This window comes from Puntigrus tetrazona, chromosome 12, assembly GCF_018831695.1.
Source record: "Puntigrus tetrazona isolate hp1 chromosome 12, ASM1883169v1, whole genome shotgun sequence".
Taxonomy (NCBI): Eukaryota; Metazoa; Chordata; class Actinopteri; order Cypriniformes; family Cyprinidae; genus Puntigrus; species Puntigrus tetrazona.
Genome location: NC_056710.1, coordinates 17,304,464 through 17,321,294, shown reverse-complemented (window position 1 = coordinate 17,321,294; position 16,831 = coordinate 17,304,464). Strand labels below are relative to the sequence as shown.

Genomic DNA, 16,831 nt, shown 5'->3' with positions numbered 1-16,831 from the left:
CATTAGATTTACATACATGTAGCTGGTTGTATGTTTGTCCAAAAAATATAAATGACTGTGAAAGGTAGATAACTGGTGAACTCCCATCATCAGAACGATCGTTCTCTGCGTCTCCAATGCCAAATGGATAAAACGGTCCTGCAACAGTAATATATAAAGACATAATATACTGCATGGTACTCCACTTTGGAATTATAAACATCATGTATCAGACAAATCAGATTTAATGTACAGCGTAGCATACCAATTAGCTCTTAATAACAACATTTTGTATTAACATGTAATGTCACATTTACATACTTTTTGTTCATTATTTGTGTAAAATACCTGAGGAAATATTTGAGCTTGTAGTATGTGTGATGATAATTTCTGTAAAGAAAAAAATGCAAACTGTAATAGCTATATTGAACCAAAGACATTTTACACTACTCACTTTAAAGCATGCTATTATTCAGGATGTTTACTACTATTACTACTCCTATTAACTTCTACTACTTCTCCTGCTCCTGCTACAAATAATAGTTTTGCATGTTCTGAGGGACATACCTAAGCAGAATTTGTTTCATTATGTACTACTGTTAAGTTTTGAAAAAGAGGTTTCTGAAAATGTGGCTGACCACTGACACTTTACCCCACGTATAGCCAATAACTCTCATTACCCTCAAAAGATCACTAAATGAAATAATAAATTATTTATTCTAAAAAAACATCCACATTATATTTCACTACAAAAGTTACATTTCAAAAACAAAGAGAACTTCCATAATGCTCTACCTGCGCAATAAGCTGAGCAGAATGCTGGCCTGACAAATTCATACACAAAATAGTTTCCTGGACAAGCTTTGACTCGTATTGGATGAGAACTGTAACCACAGCAGTCATTCCATGTTGAAGCACACACTTGCCGAGTGACCACTCCATCTTCCAGCTGTGGGTGAGAGCCGTTGAGCCACAGTGGGTACTGAGAGCCACACATTCCACTACTAACGCATGAATCTGGCATCTGCACACTCTGACCGTTGTAGAACAGCCTGTACCAGCCGTTCCAGTTGTAATTATAATCACATGTTCCATAGTAATAATATTTATCATATTGTGGGCTGATAGTGGCTCTCCGGGGGTCATCTAGACTGTTGTAGTTGTAGCAAGGGTCAGCACTCGGAGTGGTGTAAACAACTGTTTTGGGACCCATAAAAAGAAGTTTATAAATGCAGTCTTTATATCAAAGCTCAGCATTTAATTTAAAATAAGCATTTAAAAGATGTAGGAGAATTACTGTACCTGCACAATATGAAGGGGCTGGAATCATTACCTTTGGCCTTATAAGTCTGTAGACATAGTAATTTCCGGGACAGGCTTTGACTTGGATTGGGTCAGATGTGTAGTAACGGCACTGGTCGTAATAAGAGCCGTAGACATCACGAGTAACAACTCCATCTTCTGGCTGAGGATGAGGACCACCGAGCCACAGAGAGCTAAAACCTCCACATGACATATAACTGAAACACCACTCAGGCATCTGAGCACTCAATCCATATATGAAGAGTCGATACCAGCCATCCCATTCAACACGAGTGTCGTCATATGCATACTGATACCAGTAATTGAGTGAGCTTCTCCATGAGTTGTCAAGAATGTTGTAGTCATAGCATGGGTCAACGTCTGTGTTAATAGCAGCTGATGAGAAAGAAATTGAAAAATAGATGAATTTCATGAAATTCACGCCAAGCAAAAAGTCTTTCTAAGCTACTTTGTAAAATATGCCATTCCTTTAGGCAATACTTGAAAATACTGTTCCATCATTTATGAACAACTACATAGGAATAAATGGCTAATGCACTATTAACATTTTAGTAACTACTAACAAGAATATGGAAAAGTAGTAGTAGTAGTTATTTTGACTATTAAAAAAAACCTACTTATGCTGGACCCAATAAATGTTGCTGGGCTTGTGGAGGGCAAAGTTGTTGATATAGTGCTGATATCTAAAAGAGAGAATTATAAGATATTAATCAAATAATATAAAAGTTTTGAAAAAAAAAATAAAAATAATATAATATATATATATATATATATATATATATATATATATATATATATATATATATATATATATATATATATATATATATATATATGTATGTATGTATGTATGTGAAAAATATTACCTGTGCAGTATCCTGAACACCAAAATGAATTTGGCTTGACAAGTTCATAGACATAGTAATTGCCTGGGCAAGCTTTGACTCTGATGGGGGTTGATTTGAATTCACAGCAGCCAAATTGTCTGCCTGCACAGACCTCCACTGTCACCACTCCATCCTCAATCTCAGGGTGAGGACCATTGAGCCACAGGCCGCTATACGTGTTACAGCTGCCATCAGCAACACAGCTCTCTTGCATTCGGACGTCCATTCCATTGTAAAAAAGTCGATACCAGCCATTCCAGGAGAAATATTCATCACAAATGTTCAATCCAGTTTCATTTGTGCCTCGCCAGGGACGATCCAGAGTTTCATAGTTTTGACAAGGATCATTACTGACGCTGTTGAAAGCAACTGATACAGAGAAAAAATTATTTGCTACTAAAAAATACACAGTTTAAATGCTGTATTACAGGATAATTCATAAAACGTAATGCATAATAATGACATCCCATGGCTGGGTGCATCTAGCTGGTAAAAACATCCATAATAAATCCATATAAAAGTGTAACATTGTTACTATCTGTACACACTGTATATTGTACCGGAATATCAAAGTCGAGCAATAACAAAGTGCAAATCTTTCATATAGGGGATTAATAAAGTGTTCTATAAAGAACACACACATTAAATCTGTACCTGCACAGTATGAAGGCAAAGGGATTGACATGTCAGGCTTGACAAGTTTATAAACGTAGTAATCTCCTGCACATGCTTTAATTTCAATGGAGGTGGATTTATAATAGCCACATTGGTGGCTGTTCCACCACCACCACCACCACCATGGTGAAGACCCCAAGACTTCACGGGTCACCACCCCATCCTCAGGTTTTGGATGAGAGCCACTGAGATAAAGTCCAACATATCCACCACATCCTGAGACACTCTCACACCACTCAGACATCTGAGCACTTTCTCCATTCAGATACAGCCGATACCAGCCATTCCATTCAACAAATCTATCATCACTGTAATAATATGGGTAGGATATTTTGCGCATGTCTCTCCTGTTGTCATCAACAACACTGTAGCCGATGCATGGGTCAGAGCTGGGAGTTGGGGCTTTAACGAGAGGAGGGTTAAGAAGGAAAAAAAATACAGCAAAAAGTGAAGATTTTCAAAATGCATCAAGCTGTTGAATCTTATTAATTTCTTTTTTTCTTTCCTACATTGCCAAATATCTTGCAATTTCATTCGCCAAACATTGTAACAAATCAATAAATGATACAATTTAAGAGCAAATGTAGGTATATCTACCTGCACAGTAGGTCCCATAGCAGTAATTCGGTTGAACAAACTCATAGACATAGTAATTTCCTGGACAGGCTTTCACTTTAATGGGATTCGATTGGAAATAGCAGCAGTCATTGTTCCAGTGACCACAGATGTTTCGGGTGACCACTCCATCCTCAATTAGTGGATGTTGACCATTTAGCCACAGGGGAGCATGAGTGCTACAGCTATACTGATCAACACACGTGTCTGGCATCTGACTGCTCTGGCCACCAATGATGAGACGATACCAGCCGTTCCAGTTGACATAAGCATCACACATTATCGAGGAGGAATAATGATTGCTAGTTGATCGCCAAGAATCATCCAGCACAGTGTAGTTGTAGCAGGGGTCAAAAGCTATAGCTTCTGCTATGGAAACATTAGCATTATAAATGGATTAGTTGCTAAAGAAACTGAGCTATTAAACATCTCTTTATATGCCAGCATTTGTTTAGTTTTAATTTACCTACAAGTAGACTTTTGGTAACACTTTATTTTGATAATCCACTTCTGATAGTAAGGTACTTTGCAAATAGCAGTCATTAGAGGATTATTAGAATGTCTGCTTAATATCAACACATTGATGGGCTCACAAAATACAACACGCTGACTATGAGAAACTTGGCAAGTGCATGTCAACTTATTCTACTAATAATAAACCTACCCTAACTTTCTATTCTGAGAGTTAGTAGTTGCAGATGAATGAGAATCAGTTAACATTTCTTTCTACTGTACATTCTTGTGTTAAGCTAACTTTGGAATGAATTCAAACTTAGTTTGAATTTATACATTGCTAAAACAATTTGTCAATTAGAAGATCTCAGTTAAATGACTAGGATCGTAAAGAACTTTTATATATTGATTCCCAATACATTAGGACTACTAGTTTGTTCAATATAAAATAAAAATATGCCAAAAAATATGCAGATGAAATATTTTACAGTAGTGAAACAGAAAGTTACCCGTGGTTGTAATGGACACAGTACTATTTTCTGTCTGTGGAATTGTCATTGTTGTAGATGTTGTTGTAGATGCAAGGTTTAGAACATCTGTAAAGTAAAAATTTTACTTTTAACTAATTGTTAATAATTCATTAATAAATAACCTAAAATATAAATGACAAAAGCATTTTAAAAAATCTACCTGCACAGTAAGATGCACAGAATAGTGGCCTGACAAACTCATACACATAATAGCCTCCTGGACAAGCTTTGACTTGTATGGGATGAGATTTGTAACCACATCCATCATTCCAAGTGGAACCACACACTTGCCGAGTGACTACTCCATCTTCCAGCTGTGGGTGAGGTCCGTTGAGCCACAGTGAGTACTGAGAGCCACACATGCCAGAACCAACACTTGACTCTGGCATCTGGACACTCTGACCATAGTAGAAAAGCCTGTACCAGCCGTTCCAGTTGACATTATAATCACACATGTAACTGTTGTAATAATTGTCAGTGGCTCTCCAAGGATCATCCAGACTGGTGTAGTTGTAGCAGGGATCAGTGTTTGGAATGTTAAATATAACTACAGGGGAGATATATAGACTCTATTATATTAAATTAATTTTAAAATTTAGTTATTAAATAAACAAATCTGTTTGCGTAGTTTCCCTTCTGGGGAACTCCAAGCTGTGTCCCTTGGAGAAACTATGCAGCCTGCATGATCTGTTCCCCTTAAGGGGGCGCACATGTCCAGATTTTTGCTATTTTGTTGACCCTGGAACAACATTTTAATCCAGAAAATTTAGTCTGACACTGCCGTACTTTTTTTTTTATCCGAAAATCTGGTTCTGCTAAGAGGGCACAACATGGGGTTCTCTAGAAGGGGAACCATGGTTACACATGTAACCAGAGACGTTTTTAAATTAAAGATGACAATATAATTCATTGTATGTGATTCATAGTACTTGACTGAAAGGAAAATAAGTGTACCTGCACAATATACCGGCACTGGGATTGATGGTTTTGGCCTTAAAAGTCTGTAGACATAGTAATTTTCAGGACAAGCTTTGACTTGGATGGCGTTGGACGTGTAGGAATTGCACTGGTCATTAACAGAGCCGTAGACTTCACGAGTAACAACTCCATCTTCTGGCTGAGGATGAGGACCACCGAGCCACAGAGAGCTAAAACCTCCACATGACATATAACTGAAACACCACTCAGGCATCTGAGCACTCGATCCATTAATGAAGAGTCGATACCAGCCATCCCATTCAACACGAGTGTCATCATTTCCAGAAATATATGAGTGACTGAGTGTTAGTCTCCAGTTGTCGTCAAGAATGTTGTAGTTATAGCATGGGTCATAATCTGTGTTAATTGCAGAAAGAGAGAGAATGCAACAAAAGAACAAACTGTGTTTCTATTTATCTGAGTGGGATTTTTACCAGAACAGCCAACATGCCCACATCTAAATGTTTGTATACAAAACTAAACAACGCTATAGAAAACTATGAAATTAATTTAAAAGGATATTGGTCTCACACTCCTCCCTTAATATTTAAATTGTGAATGCTATCATTTTCACTACATGCCTTGAAGAACATGTTATCCATGACTATTTTCACTGTCAAAACTTACTCAAAGTCAAGGCTCCAGGACTGGTAGCTGGACTTGTAGTGGAAACCAGAGATATTGTGATGACATCTAAAAAGAAGTAATGAAACGTATTACTGAAATAAATATAAAACCATTAAAAGAAGCTATTAAAATATCTAAAACACATTACCTGTACAATACCCTGAACATGCATACTGATTCACAAGTTCATAAACATAGTAATCGCCTGGGCAAGCTTTGACTCTGATGGGTGTTGCCTTCAAATTCTGTCTGGAATACCATGCGCTTGCACAGACCTCCCTCGTCACGACTCCATCCTCAATCTGAGGGTGTGGACCAGCGAGCGACAGACTGTTTTGTGTGTTGCAGTTGCCTGCATTAACACAGCTCTCTGGCATTCGGATGTTTGCTCCATTGTATAAAAATCTGTACCAGCCATTCCAGGAGAAGGATTCATCACAAATGTAAAGTCCACTTTCATTTGTGGCTCTCCAAGGACGATCCAGAGCTTCATAGTTGTAACAAGGATCACTACCGATGCTGTTGAAAGCAACTGATATAAAGAAAAAGGCTGTGAAATAACTGTTTAAACATTAAGTGTCAGCTCAATAAAATAAGACTGGGTCTCATTGATATGTTTCTTGGAATACACAGAATTCATGAAATTAAACAATCTATACAAAACAGTACACAATACCTGCACAGTAAGTAGGCCTAGGGATTGACGCATCAGGTTTCTCAAGTTTATAAACATAATATTCTCCTGGACAGGCTTTGACTTCGATGGAGGTAGATCTAAAATAACCACATTGGTTGGAGTTCCACAACCAACTTGAAGATCCCAAAACCTCACGAGTTACCACCCCATCCTCAAGTTTTGGATGTGAACCATTAAGATAAAGTCCAACTTCACCACCACATCCTGTGTATGTCACGCACCACTCAGACATCTGAGCACTTTCTCCATTTAAATACAGCCGATACCAGCCATTCCATTCAACAGCAGTGTCATCGTGAACACTGGATTGGCTTCTCTGACGCAAGTCTCTCCAGTCGTCATTAAGAATATTATAATCAGAGCATGGATCAATGCTGGGAGTTGTGACTTTTAAAAGACAAAGTATGAAAGTTATAGAGAAGGAAGAGGTTTTAATATAGACATACTTTATATATCAACGACTTCAGGAATCTGATTATCTGATATCTACCAACGATTAAGTATGAATATGACATTATTGTTTGAACAATAAAAAGAATATATTTGTCTGTGACAGCAAGAAGTAATTTGAAAATTAAAATAATAATAATAACACGTGTACAAACGGCTATTTTTTAAATTTTATTTGTTAATTGTATAACTATTTGTCCTTAAGATTCCTTTAAGAAGTTGACTGCTAAATTGGAGATCACACATTTTAGCCTGTTTTATCAAATAAATCCTTTTCCATGATACAGAGCTGCTTATACATTTTCTCAAAAAAGTATGAAAAGACAGAATATTAAATTACCAGGTGGTGGCGTGGTGTGTGTTGTGACATCTGTATAGTTGAGATTATGCATCACCTCTGTAAAGTTTTAGATGACTAGTTAAATACAGAAAAGCACGCTTAAAGAAATTTGAATGTTAATATATTTACCTGCGCAATATGCCACATAGCAGAACACAGGGTTGATGAACTCATACACATAATAATTTCCTGGACAGGCTTTCACTTTCATGGGATTAAACTCATAATTGCAGCAGTCATTGTTCCAGTGGCCACAGACATGACGGGTGACCACTCCATCCTCGACTCGTGGATGCTGACCATTTAGCCACAGAGGGGCAATAGTGCCACAGCTAAACTGATCAACACATGTTTCAGGCATCTGAGCATTTTGGCCCCCAATGAAGAGACGATACCAGCCATGCCAATTGATACTAGCATCACAATTGAATGAAAAGCCAATGTTTGTTGCTCTCCAAGGATCATCCAGGGCTGTGTAGCTGTAGCAGGGGTCAATGCGGAAAGCCTCTGTTACAAATGACAACACACACAAAGGTTTTAAAAACTTTGTTAACCTGCAATACATTTCAGTGCAGTGCATATTGTTTCAGTAAAATGAAGTATGAATGCATAAATATTGTGTAGCTATATATTGTCAAACATTCAAACATATGTAGTGTCTTAACATAAAAAGAGTGTGTGTTGACTGTACCAACTGCTTAATGACATTTCCTGTCAAAACATCAACAGTCAGTAGAGGGCATAGCATACTACATTACCAGCCAAAGTTGTCTCTGGAGTGAAAGTAGGAATGCTGATGCTAATGTTCCTAACATCTGTAACACAAAATTAAATGTATATTATTAATAAACAGCTACAAATATTGATTGCATGTAAAATGCACTCTGCACTAATATGTGTGATTGCAGATATGTTTACCGGCGCAGTAGGTCCCATAGCAGAAACTTGGGCTAACAAACTCATAGACGTAGTAATTGCCCGGGCAGGCTTTCACTCTAATGGGATTGGACTGGAAACCACAGCAATTATTCCACCAGTGACCACACACACCTCGGGTCACCACTCCATCTTCAATTCTTGGGTGTGGACCGTTTAGCCAAAGTGGAGCATGAGTCCCACAGCTTAGCCGATCAACACACGTGTCTGGCATCTGAACGCTCTGGCCGTAAATAAAGAGACGATACCAGCCCACCCAGCTGACATAAACATCACACATTAAATCGAAGGTATATCTGTTGTCTGTGGCTCTCCAAGGATCATCCAGCACAGTGTAGCTATAGCAGGGGTCAGAGTGGAGGGCTGTGAAAAAAAAAAAACAATATATATACACATTAATTCATAGAAGACTATTTTACTTTTGTGGTGTGGAATCAATGTAGAAATTAGAGACTCCTCTATAAATTAAATCTGAACTCTTTCATCATACATCACAAATTGTAAAGCTTCTATTAACGGAGTTAAAAAAAAAAAACAATTGCTGACAGCTGATGATCTTACCTAAAAATAAATCCGAATTGCAAATGTTTTTTAGCTATAGATTCAGTACCTGTGTCTGTGACAGGTGGAGTAATGGATTCTGGAGGTATGACTGCCACTGTTGTGGTTGTAGGTGATGCTGTAGATGTTTGGCTGCTCAGGCTTGAGACATCTGTTACCGTTATTTTTTAACATTAAAGTGTTTAATTTTCAAACACAAATGCAAAAGAATAAAACACTAAACCAAAGTGATTAAATGATGAAAATGTGTTTACCTGCACAGTAAGATGAACACAACAATGGCCTGACAAACTCGTACACATAATAGCCCCCTGGACAAGCTTTGACTCGTATTGGATGAGAACTGTAACCACAGCAGCCATTCCATGTTGAAGCACACACTTGCCGAGTGACCACTCCATCTTCCAGCTGTGGGTGAGAGCCGTTGAGCCACAGTGGGTACTGAGAGCCACACATTCCACTACGAACGCATGAATCTGGCATCTGCACACTCTGACCGTTGTAGAACAGCCTGTACCAGCCGTTCCAGTTGACATTATAATCACACATGTAACTGTTGTAATAATTGTCAGTGGCTCTCCAAGCGTCATCCAGACTGGTGTAGTCGAAGCAGGGATCAGCATTTGGAGTGTCAAATGGAACTATTGTGAAAATATAAAGAGTGTTGTATATGTGTTCTGGACTAAAAAGGTTTAAGACTATGTGAATAATACAATTTGACATTAACAGTTCTGTAAATACACTTTTTATTTAATTCGCCAAGTCATGAAGGTGAATTACTGTACCTGCACAATATACAGGCCCAGGGATCACTGACTTTGGACTTATTAGTTTGTAAACATAGTAATTTCCAGGACAGGCTTTGACTTGGATTGGATCAGATCTGTAGTAACGGCACTGGTCGTAATAAGAGCCGTAGACGTCACGAGTAACAACTCCATCTTCTGGCTGAGGATGAGGACCACCGAGCCACAGAGAACTATACCCTCCACATGACATATAACTGAAACACCACTCAGGCATCTGAGCACTCGATCCATTAATGAAGAGTCGATACCAGCCATCCCATTCAACACGAGTGTCGTCATATCCAGACATATATCCATACTGATACCAGTAATTGAGTGAGCTTCTCCAGTATTCATCAAGAATGTTGTATCTGTAGCATGGGTCATAATCTGCGCTCATTGCAGCTGATGAAACCAAAAGAAAGAAAATATATCATTCAGCATCCTGACGTTTTGGTGCAGTGGGATGTACTTATACATGTATACACTAGTGGTCTATTGTAGGCTGATTTTAGAGCTAGAACTATTTACCTAGAAACTAAAATAGTGTTATAAACATAAGTGCAGCACACATGTTAAAGGTGCCAAAGAATGCATTGATACAGTATTTTAAATTGTTTTTTAAATTTACATAGGAGGTATGTGGCTTAAGTAAGGGCAAAATTCAAAAAATAATAATAATAATAATAATAATAATGTTGAGCTCTGCTCTGATTGGCTGTTTTACAGTGCGGCTCAATGTTAAGCTCCTCTAATTGGCTATTTTATAGTGCGGCTAATTTGGGTAGGTCACACAGTTGAAAGGAAAATGGGGGAAAATATATATATTACAATACTTTCGCTTGCAGTTATATTGTCGAGTAATTATACTGTAAAACCTAGCATCAGGGAGCCGCAAATGCAAACTGCTTTCAAATGCATGATGGTTTTGGACTATGCAAATAAGCTCCACAGGAGAAAAAAAGGGTGGGCTACACCGTGTGATGATGTTTGAGGCTCACTGTATGTCATTTCCATGAACAGAACTATACCAAGGTAAATACAGTTTTACATTCTATGGCACCTATAAAGTCAAAAGGATTTTGATAGGCTGCCAATGTACATAAAAAAAACTGCTATTGTATGAATGCATCGTCCTTGTCCTTGTACTGTGTCCTTGTCATTATCAACATAGTTGTAGTGTGGACTACTCTGACCTGTTAGACCTGTTAGAGTTGGAACGATTTTCTTTTAGGAAAAAAAAAAAGAAAGAAGCCAACCAGGCAGATATTTTAAGAAAATAAGTGTTTTTGTTCATACAATAGAAATCAGTGTTTTTGTGTTCATCAGAAGACAGAAATGCATATATAATAAATGTATGACAGTTCAATTATTGCATGGAGTTTAGAAACCTACACGTGTTATGGCTGGATCCACTAATCGTGGTTGGACTTAAGGTGGAAGTTGTCCGGGATATTGTGCTGATATCTAGAAAAAGGAAAAATAAATATATAAACCACTTTGAATTGAAAAAAATGAAACAGAACTATTGAAAAGCTGCATGAAAAATAGAACCTGCGCAGTATCCTGAACATCCATAATGTGGATTCACAAGTTCATAGACATAGTAGTCGCCTGGGCAAGCTTTGACTCTGATGAGTGTTGAGTTGGAATAGCAGCAGTCATATAATGTGCTTGCACAGACCTTCATGGTCACCTCTCCATCCTCCATCTGAGGGTGAGAACCATTGAGCCACAGACTGTAATCTGTGCTACAGCTGCCTGCGTTCACACAGCTCTCTGGCATTCGGACGTCCATTCCGTTGTAGAAAAGTCTGTACCAGCCGTTCCAGGAGTAGGGTTCTTCACAAATGTAAAGCCCAGTTTCATTTGTGGCTCTCCAGGGACGATCCAGAGACTGATAGCTGTAACAAGGATCAACACTGCCGGAAGCAACTGTCACGAAGGAAAGTGCAGTGAGGGAGAACAGTGTTTAAACTATACCGAGTTAGTCATAGCATGTTACACACTACAGTTCACAAGTTTGAAGGTTCCTCTATGGCATTGTGAAACATCTTTATTTTAAGAGTGAAAGATGAATTAATTGGTCAAAAAAAAAAAAAAAAAAGTGACAGCAACGACATCAATAAAACTAAATTTTCTATTTCAATTAAATGCTGTTAAACACTTTAAAATATATTAAAATAGAAAATAGTTTTTTTAAAGCATAACTGTAGTTAAATATGACATACAAAAGGTGTTATTATCACACATATACGCACTGTTTTTTAACATTGATGCATTTACAAAAGAAAATATTATTGGCAATAGTATTTAGAAGCACAGACAAATAACATTTAAGTAATACTGTATTATTTTACTTCGATAATGGGATCTGATAAGTTTAAAAGCAAACTTGCTGGAAAAGAACGCCACACAACTCTGATAAATGACACACGGCAGCAGTATTATTGCTTTCTGAATAAAGAGATATTCCAGGAACAAATTGTCTGTTGCAATTATGGCAAAATATTTGGAGCATGTATTTTACATTATTAATAAAAGGAACCGAAAGAGGTATACATCATTAAATAGATCCTATTTTAATAAATAAAACCCTTACCATTAATGAAAAGGAGTAGCGACACACACAAAGAGATCAGAAACCTCATTCTGGCAAACCTCTCCAGGAGACACCAAAGTGCCCCGGGGGTGTCAAAGTGACCTGTTCATACACATATATAAAAAGGTAAAGGTAAATAAGTAAATGAACGTGCATATTTATGTATTTACGTGCATAATTACGTAAGGGCAAAAATGTGCATAGGCATTACATATACAAATAATATACGCATTATTAATAGTATTTGAGGAATGTGAATGCTTAAGAAATGCTCAAAAAGAAAAAATTTTTTTGGTTAGTTGGTTTGGAACTAAATTAATATATTCATGAAAAGCGACCATGTCAATTAATTAAAAACAACTGATAAAGCAGGTCAGGAAATTAGTTCAGAAAGGCATCAAATAAAGAGATTTCAAGTCTTCCTTTCTCTTTGGAATGTTACAAGCTGTTGTGCAAAGATAAGATCCCTAAAGCTGCATAGAATAAAGTTTCAAAACCAAAGAGATGTTCTTTAGAAAAGTTATGACTTAAATGGAACCTAAAATAGTTCGTTTAAACACAACCACACTTCATTAAGTCACAGTGTCTATGTCGATGTTCATAACACCACCCAAAAGTTTACCCAAAGAAAGGAGGGGGAACTATTATTCTGGCTGCAGTGTTGCTGGGAGCGCCATTGTTCGGGAGATGCTATGTTTCATTTGGAAAGTGAAACTACTTTCTTTGTGCTTCCAAAAGTGGACCCAACTAGAAATCAGTGGTTAAGTTGCATTTACTTCTCTGTTGGAGAAGTTTAACACAAATGAACTGATTCCTGAACCTGGCTGTGCACAGAGACTACAAAGTGAGGCAAGGTATTTGGCCAATCACAATGCACTGGTTAACTGGACAATAAGAGCACACCTTTTTTTTTTTTTTTTTTGTTCGAATCGACGCATTTCAGGAAGGCAGGGCTTAGAAGAGAAATATTTTTTTTTAAACCTCAACCGCATAAACACATTGCATTACACCAAACACACTAAATAATATTCTTTGTAGCAACATCATCAAGTGGCGAGATCAATATATAGATTTATGAATATAGATTTATATTTTTTAAATATAAAAAATAATAAAAAATGTAATAAAAATAAAGTGATTCGTATGAATTTAAGAAAATAAATACATAATTATTTCAAATAAATGTATTATATTTACACTCCGGTCTAAAATATAGAAGCTGTTTATTTGCAAAGATGATTAATAAATAAATTTAAGTAATAAATGTAGCTAAAAAAAAAAAATCACAAAACACAAGTGTTTGATTGCAAGAGAAGTAGAGTCAGATAGAATGAACGTAGAAGTAATTTCACCTGAGATGAAATGCTGCTGCAGAGCAGATCACGGATGTTTCTCTCTTCAGCAGTTCAACCAGAACACAGTGATGCAGACCTGCACATCTCCATCTTACATATTATTGATAAAAGTGGGCGGACTATGACTGGAAAGAGATTTAAACCAGTTGGGTTAGATGCATGTTTTGTTGCATAGCATGAACCTACCATTTAATGGTTTTACTTCCTTGTAAGTATAGCTTTGACTTTGTCCCAAATTGTATTTGCGATTCACTTAGAGTCTCATGCACCATGTACTCAACTCGACTTTTAAAGATTAACATTTTATAATTTAATTTAGTCTGGTTCATTAAGTGCACTCTTCATATACTAACAAACAACATTTCACTTTTATACAGTCCAGTTATGAGTCCAGTTGTGCTAACAATTTAGTTGTTATTAGTTAGATAAAATGTTCTTTTGCTTAAGGTAAAATGTGCTTTTTAAGGTTTTAAGGTTTCCTCATCTGGAAAGCAGGTACCCTGGAATCCATCCTGCACAGGAAGAAGACCATTAGAAATGTTGTTCCTCAAATAAATAAATAATAAACATATCATCCTGTATGGCTATTTACAAATTCAAATTTCCAGGTTCCAAAATGTTATTTAGAGTGTTGAACTGCACAAATTAATGGATACAGCTAAATCCCAATTCTTATCACAAGCCAACTTCTGGTCAAAATGCTGCAAAGCAACATTCAACATAATGTTGGAAATGTACTTGGCAGTCATAACTGATTGTGACCGGTTGATCAACATTCTTTTATTTGGATTTAAAAAAAGTGAGAGAGAGAGAGAGAGAGAGAGAGAGAGAGATAGAGAGAGATAGAGAGAGATAGAGATAGAGATAGATAGAGATAGAGAGAGAGAGAGAGAGAGAGAGAGAGAGAGAGAGAGAGAGAGAGAGAGAGAGAGAGAGATAGAGATAGAGATAGAGATAGAGATAGAGAGAGAGAAAATTAACGAATATGCACAAAATAAAGTTGCCACTAAAGGACATTACCAATATATTCCACCAATTAGCCTCCATTATTCCTCTAAATAGCCACACAATATAAGTGTAAAAGATAAGGGGGAAAAAAACTGAATCTTTCAAAAAATATAAATAAATAAATGAAAAATAAATACAGAGACGCTGACAACCAAGAACTCCAACTTCAATATCATGAAGCTTTATTGACTTTGAAAAAGCTTTTGATTTAATCTGGCATGAAGGATTTCTAAAACTACTGAAAATGGGACTGGAGGGAAACCTTTGATTTAATCAGCACCGTGTAAAACATAAAAACACTACATGTGCTGTGAAAATAGGGAACAAACGAACAGTTTATTTAAATATATAAACTGAGTTAGGCAAAGAATTAAACAATTCAACTGCGCCCAGCCCATCCTAAACTGAAAGAGAAATCAAACGTTTCTTCTTTGCAGATGATTTCGTCATTTTGTCAAAAACAAAAGAGGGAAAACAACAGCTCCTCAGCGTCATAGAGACATTCAGTCAAACGTGGGCTCTTAAAATGAATGTAACAAAAACAAAAATCGCGATTTTTCAAAAAGAGACCCGGGGGAATAGATACACTTTCAGAGCTGGAAACCAAGTCCTCTAACAATCAATCAGTCGAACCAATTGCAAAATATGGCAGATACGGGGACCTCTGAACCCCAAGATTTCTCGAAATGGGGAAAATAAGAAATTGAAATGATGCATGCCCAATTTGAAAAAGCATCTTAAAAGTTAACAGAGCAACCCCAAAAAACGTGTGCAGAGCTGAATAAGGACAATAGCCGCTATTATCTAATACTCAGAAGAGAGCTGTGAAATTCCACCATCATCTGAGCTCTTTCCAGGCTGAAACCATTCTACAGCCAGTACTCAAATTTCACCCAAACTATCAAAACACAGTCTGACCCAATTAAAAAAATCACACAGTTACAAAAACACAATTGCACAATTCTGTTGCAATGCAGCAAAAGACAAATATTTAGTCTTTTGTTCATTTTAGCTTTTGTGTAAATGAAAGGGCAAATGAGTCAATGCCATGAGCAAGAATGTTCAACGTCCATCAAAACTAACTACTATGCAGTACCTGTTGGTCGTACTGCAAGTCATTGGCAAGTTTTCAAACTTCAAACCAAGTAAGCGTCGCAACAATGGGGTCTGTTTCACATAACCGGTCAAACAACGCGGTGAACCCAGAACTACAGTATTGGTATGTTCGGAATGAATATCACATGACTTCGTGAAAGTGGGGCAGCTGAGGTGTTAGATGTCATCAGGAAACTCCAGCATCACGGCAAGATGCTTTCACAGGTTTCATTAAATCTAAACAAGTAAAAGGATCTGTGAGAAAGTTAAAGGATAGAAATCAAAAGTACTGCAAAGTACAAAAGAAGTGTGACATCTTTCTTCCCACAAAATAATCCATTATTGAAATTGGTAAAACTGTAGTTTACTAAACATCGATAAACCATAACAATGAAACATTACTTTTACAGCATTAATCTTAGTAAATGTTCATTTTAAATGCAATTTAAAAGCAAGCTGTATCGGTCAGCATTACTGTAAACATTTATTAGGGAAAAAGGTAAACCAGTTTAAGTAAGATTTTTATTTAAAGTAATAACACTCAAGAATGTGCATATGCTGGCTGTGGTTAGGTTATAAAGCGAGGCATTTCTTACTCTGCAAGGACAGTCTGGTGCTTCTGACTCACAACCTTTAAGGTTTTCTTATTAAAAGAACCTGCTACTTACTTTGAGCAGTGTAGAGTAATGCTTGTTTTTTTTTTTTTTTTTGTTTTTCCAATTACAAGTTATGTTTTACGAGGTGCAATGCAACAACAAATACAAAGAGAGTACCAAGTCACTATCAGTAATTATGGTCCCACCGGAGGCAACAAATGCCTCATTTGTAATGGCTTTTATAGTTTTTGTGTTACATCAGTGTTGCGCCGATTTTCGACCACCTGCCAAATTATTACTCCCCTAGTTGAAATGGCTATTTAATCCTAACCCCAT

At 36.9% G+C, this 16,831-nt stretch overlaps 1 protein-coding gene across 1 annotated transcript in view; it reads right to left on the bottom strand.

Moving 5' to 3' along the window:
• The window catches only part of si:ch211-39f2.3, a 31,256-nt gene extending 17,404 nt beyond the window's left edge, over window positions 1-13,852 (bottom strand). The window contains 25 exon segments of the mRNA XM_043254170.1: window positions 17-138; window positions 328-369; window positions 775-1,176; window positions 1,282-1,677; window positions 1,920-1,985; window positions 2,169-2,558; window positions 2,844-3,266; window positions 3,462-3,848; window positions 4,442-4,528; window positions 4,623-5,009; window positions 5,417-5,797; window positions 6,068-6,133; window positions 6,216-6,599; window positions 6,744-7,151; window positions 7,555-7,611; window positions 7,684-8,061; window positions 8,313-8,369; window positions 8,473-8,853; window positions 9,101-9,202; window positions 9,306-9,692; window positions 9,837-10,244; window positions 11,235-11,306; window positions 11,394-11,774; window positions 12,442-12,543; window positions 13,794-13,852. Of these exon segments, the coding sequence (XP_043110105.1) occupies window positions 17-138; window positions 328-369; window positions 775-1,176; window positions 1,282-1,677; window positions 1,920-1,985; window positions 2,169-2,558; window positions 2,844-3,266; window positions 3,462-3,848; window positions 4,442-4,528; window positions 4,623-5,009; window positions 5,417-5,797; window positions 6,068-6,133; window positions 6,216-6,599; window positions 6,744-7,151; window positions 7,555-7,611; window positions 7,684-8,061; window positions 8,313-8,369; window positions 8,473-8,853; window positions 9,101-9,202; window positions 9,306-9,692; window positions 9,837-10,244; window positions 11,235-11,306; window positions 11,394-11,774; window positions 12,442-12,490 (6,213 nt within the window). The 5' untranslated portion in view covers window positions 12,491-12,543; window positions 13,794-13,852.
• Between the last annotated feature and the right edge of the window lie 2,979 nt (window positions 13,853-16,831).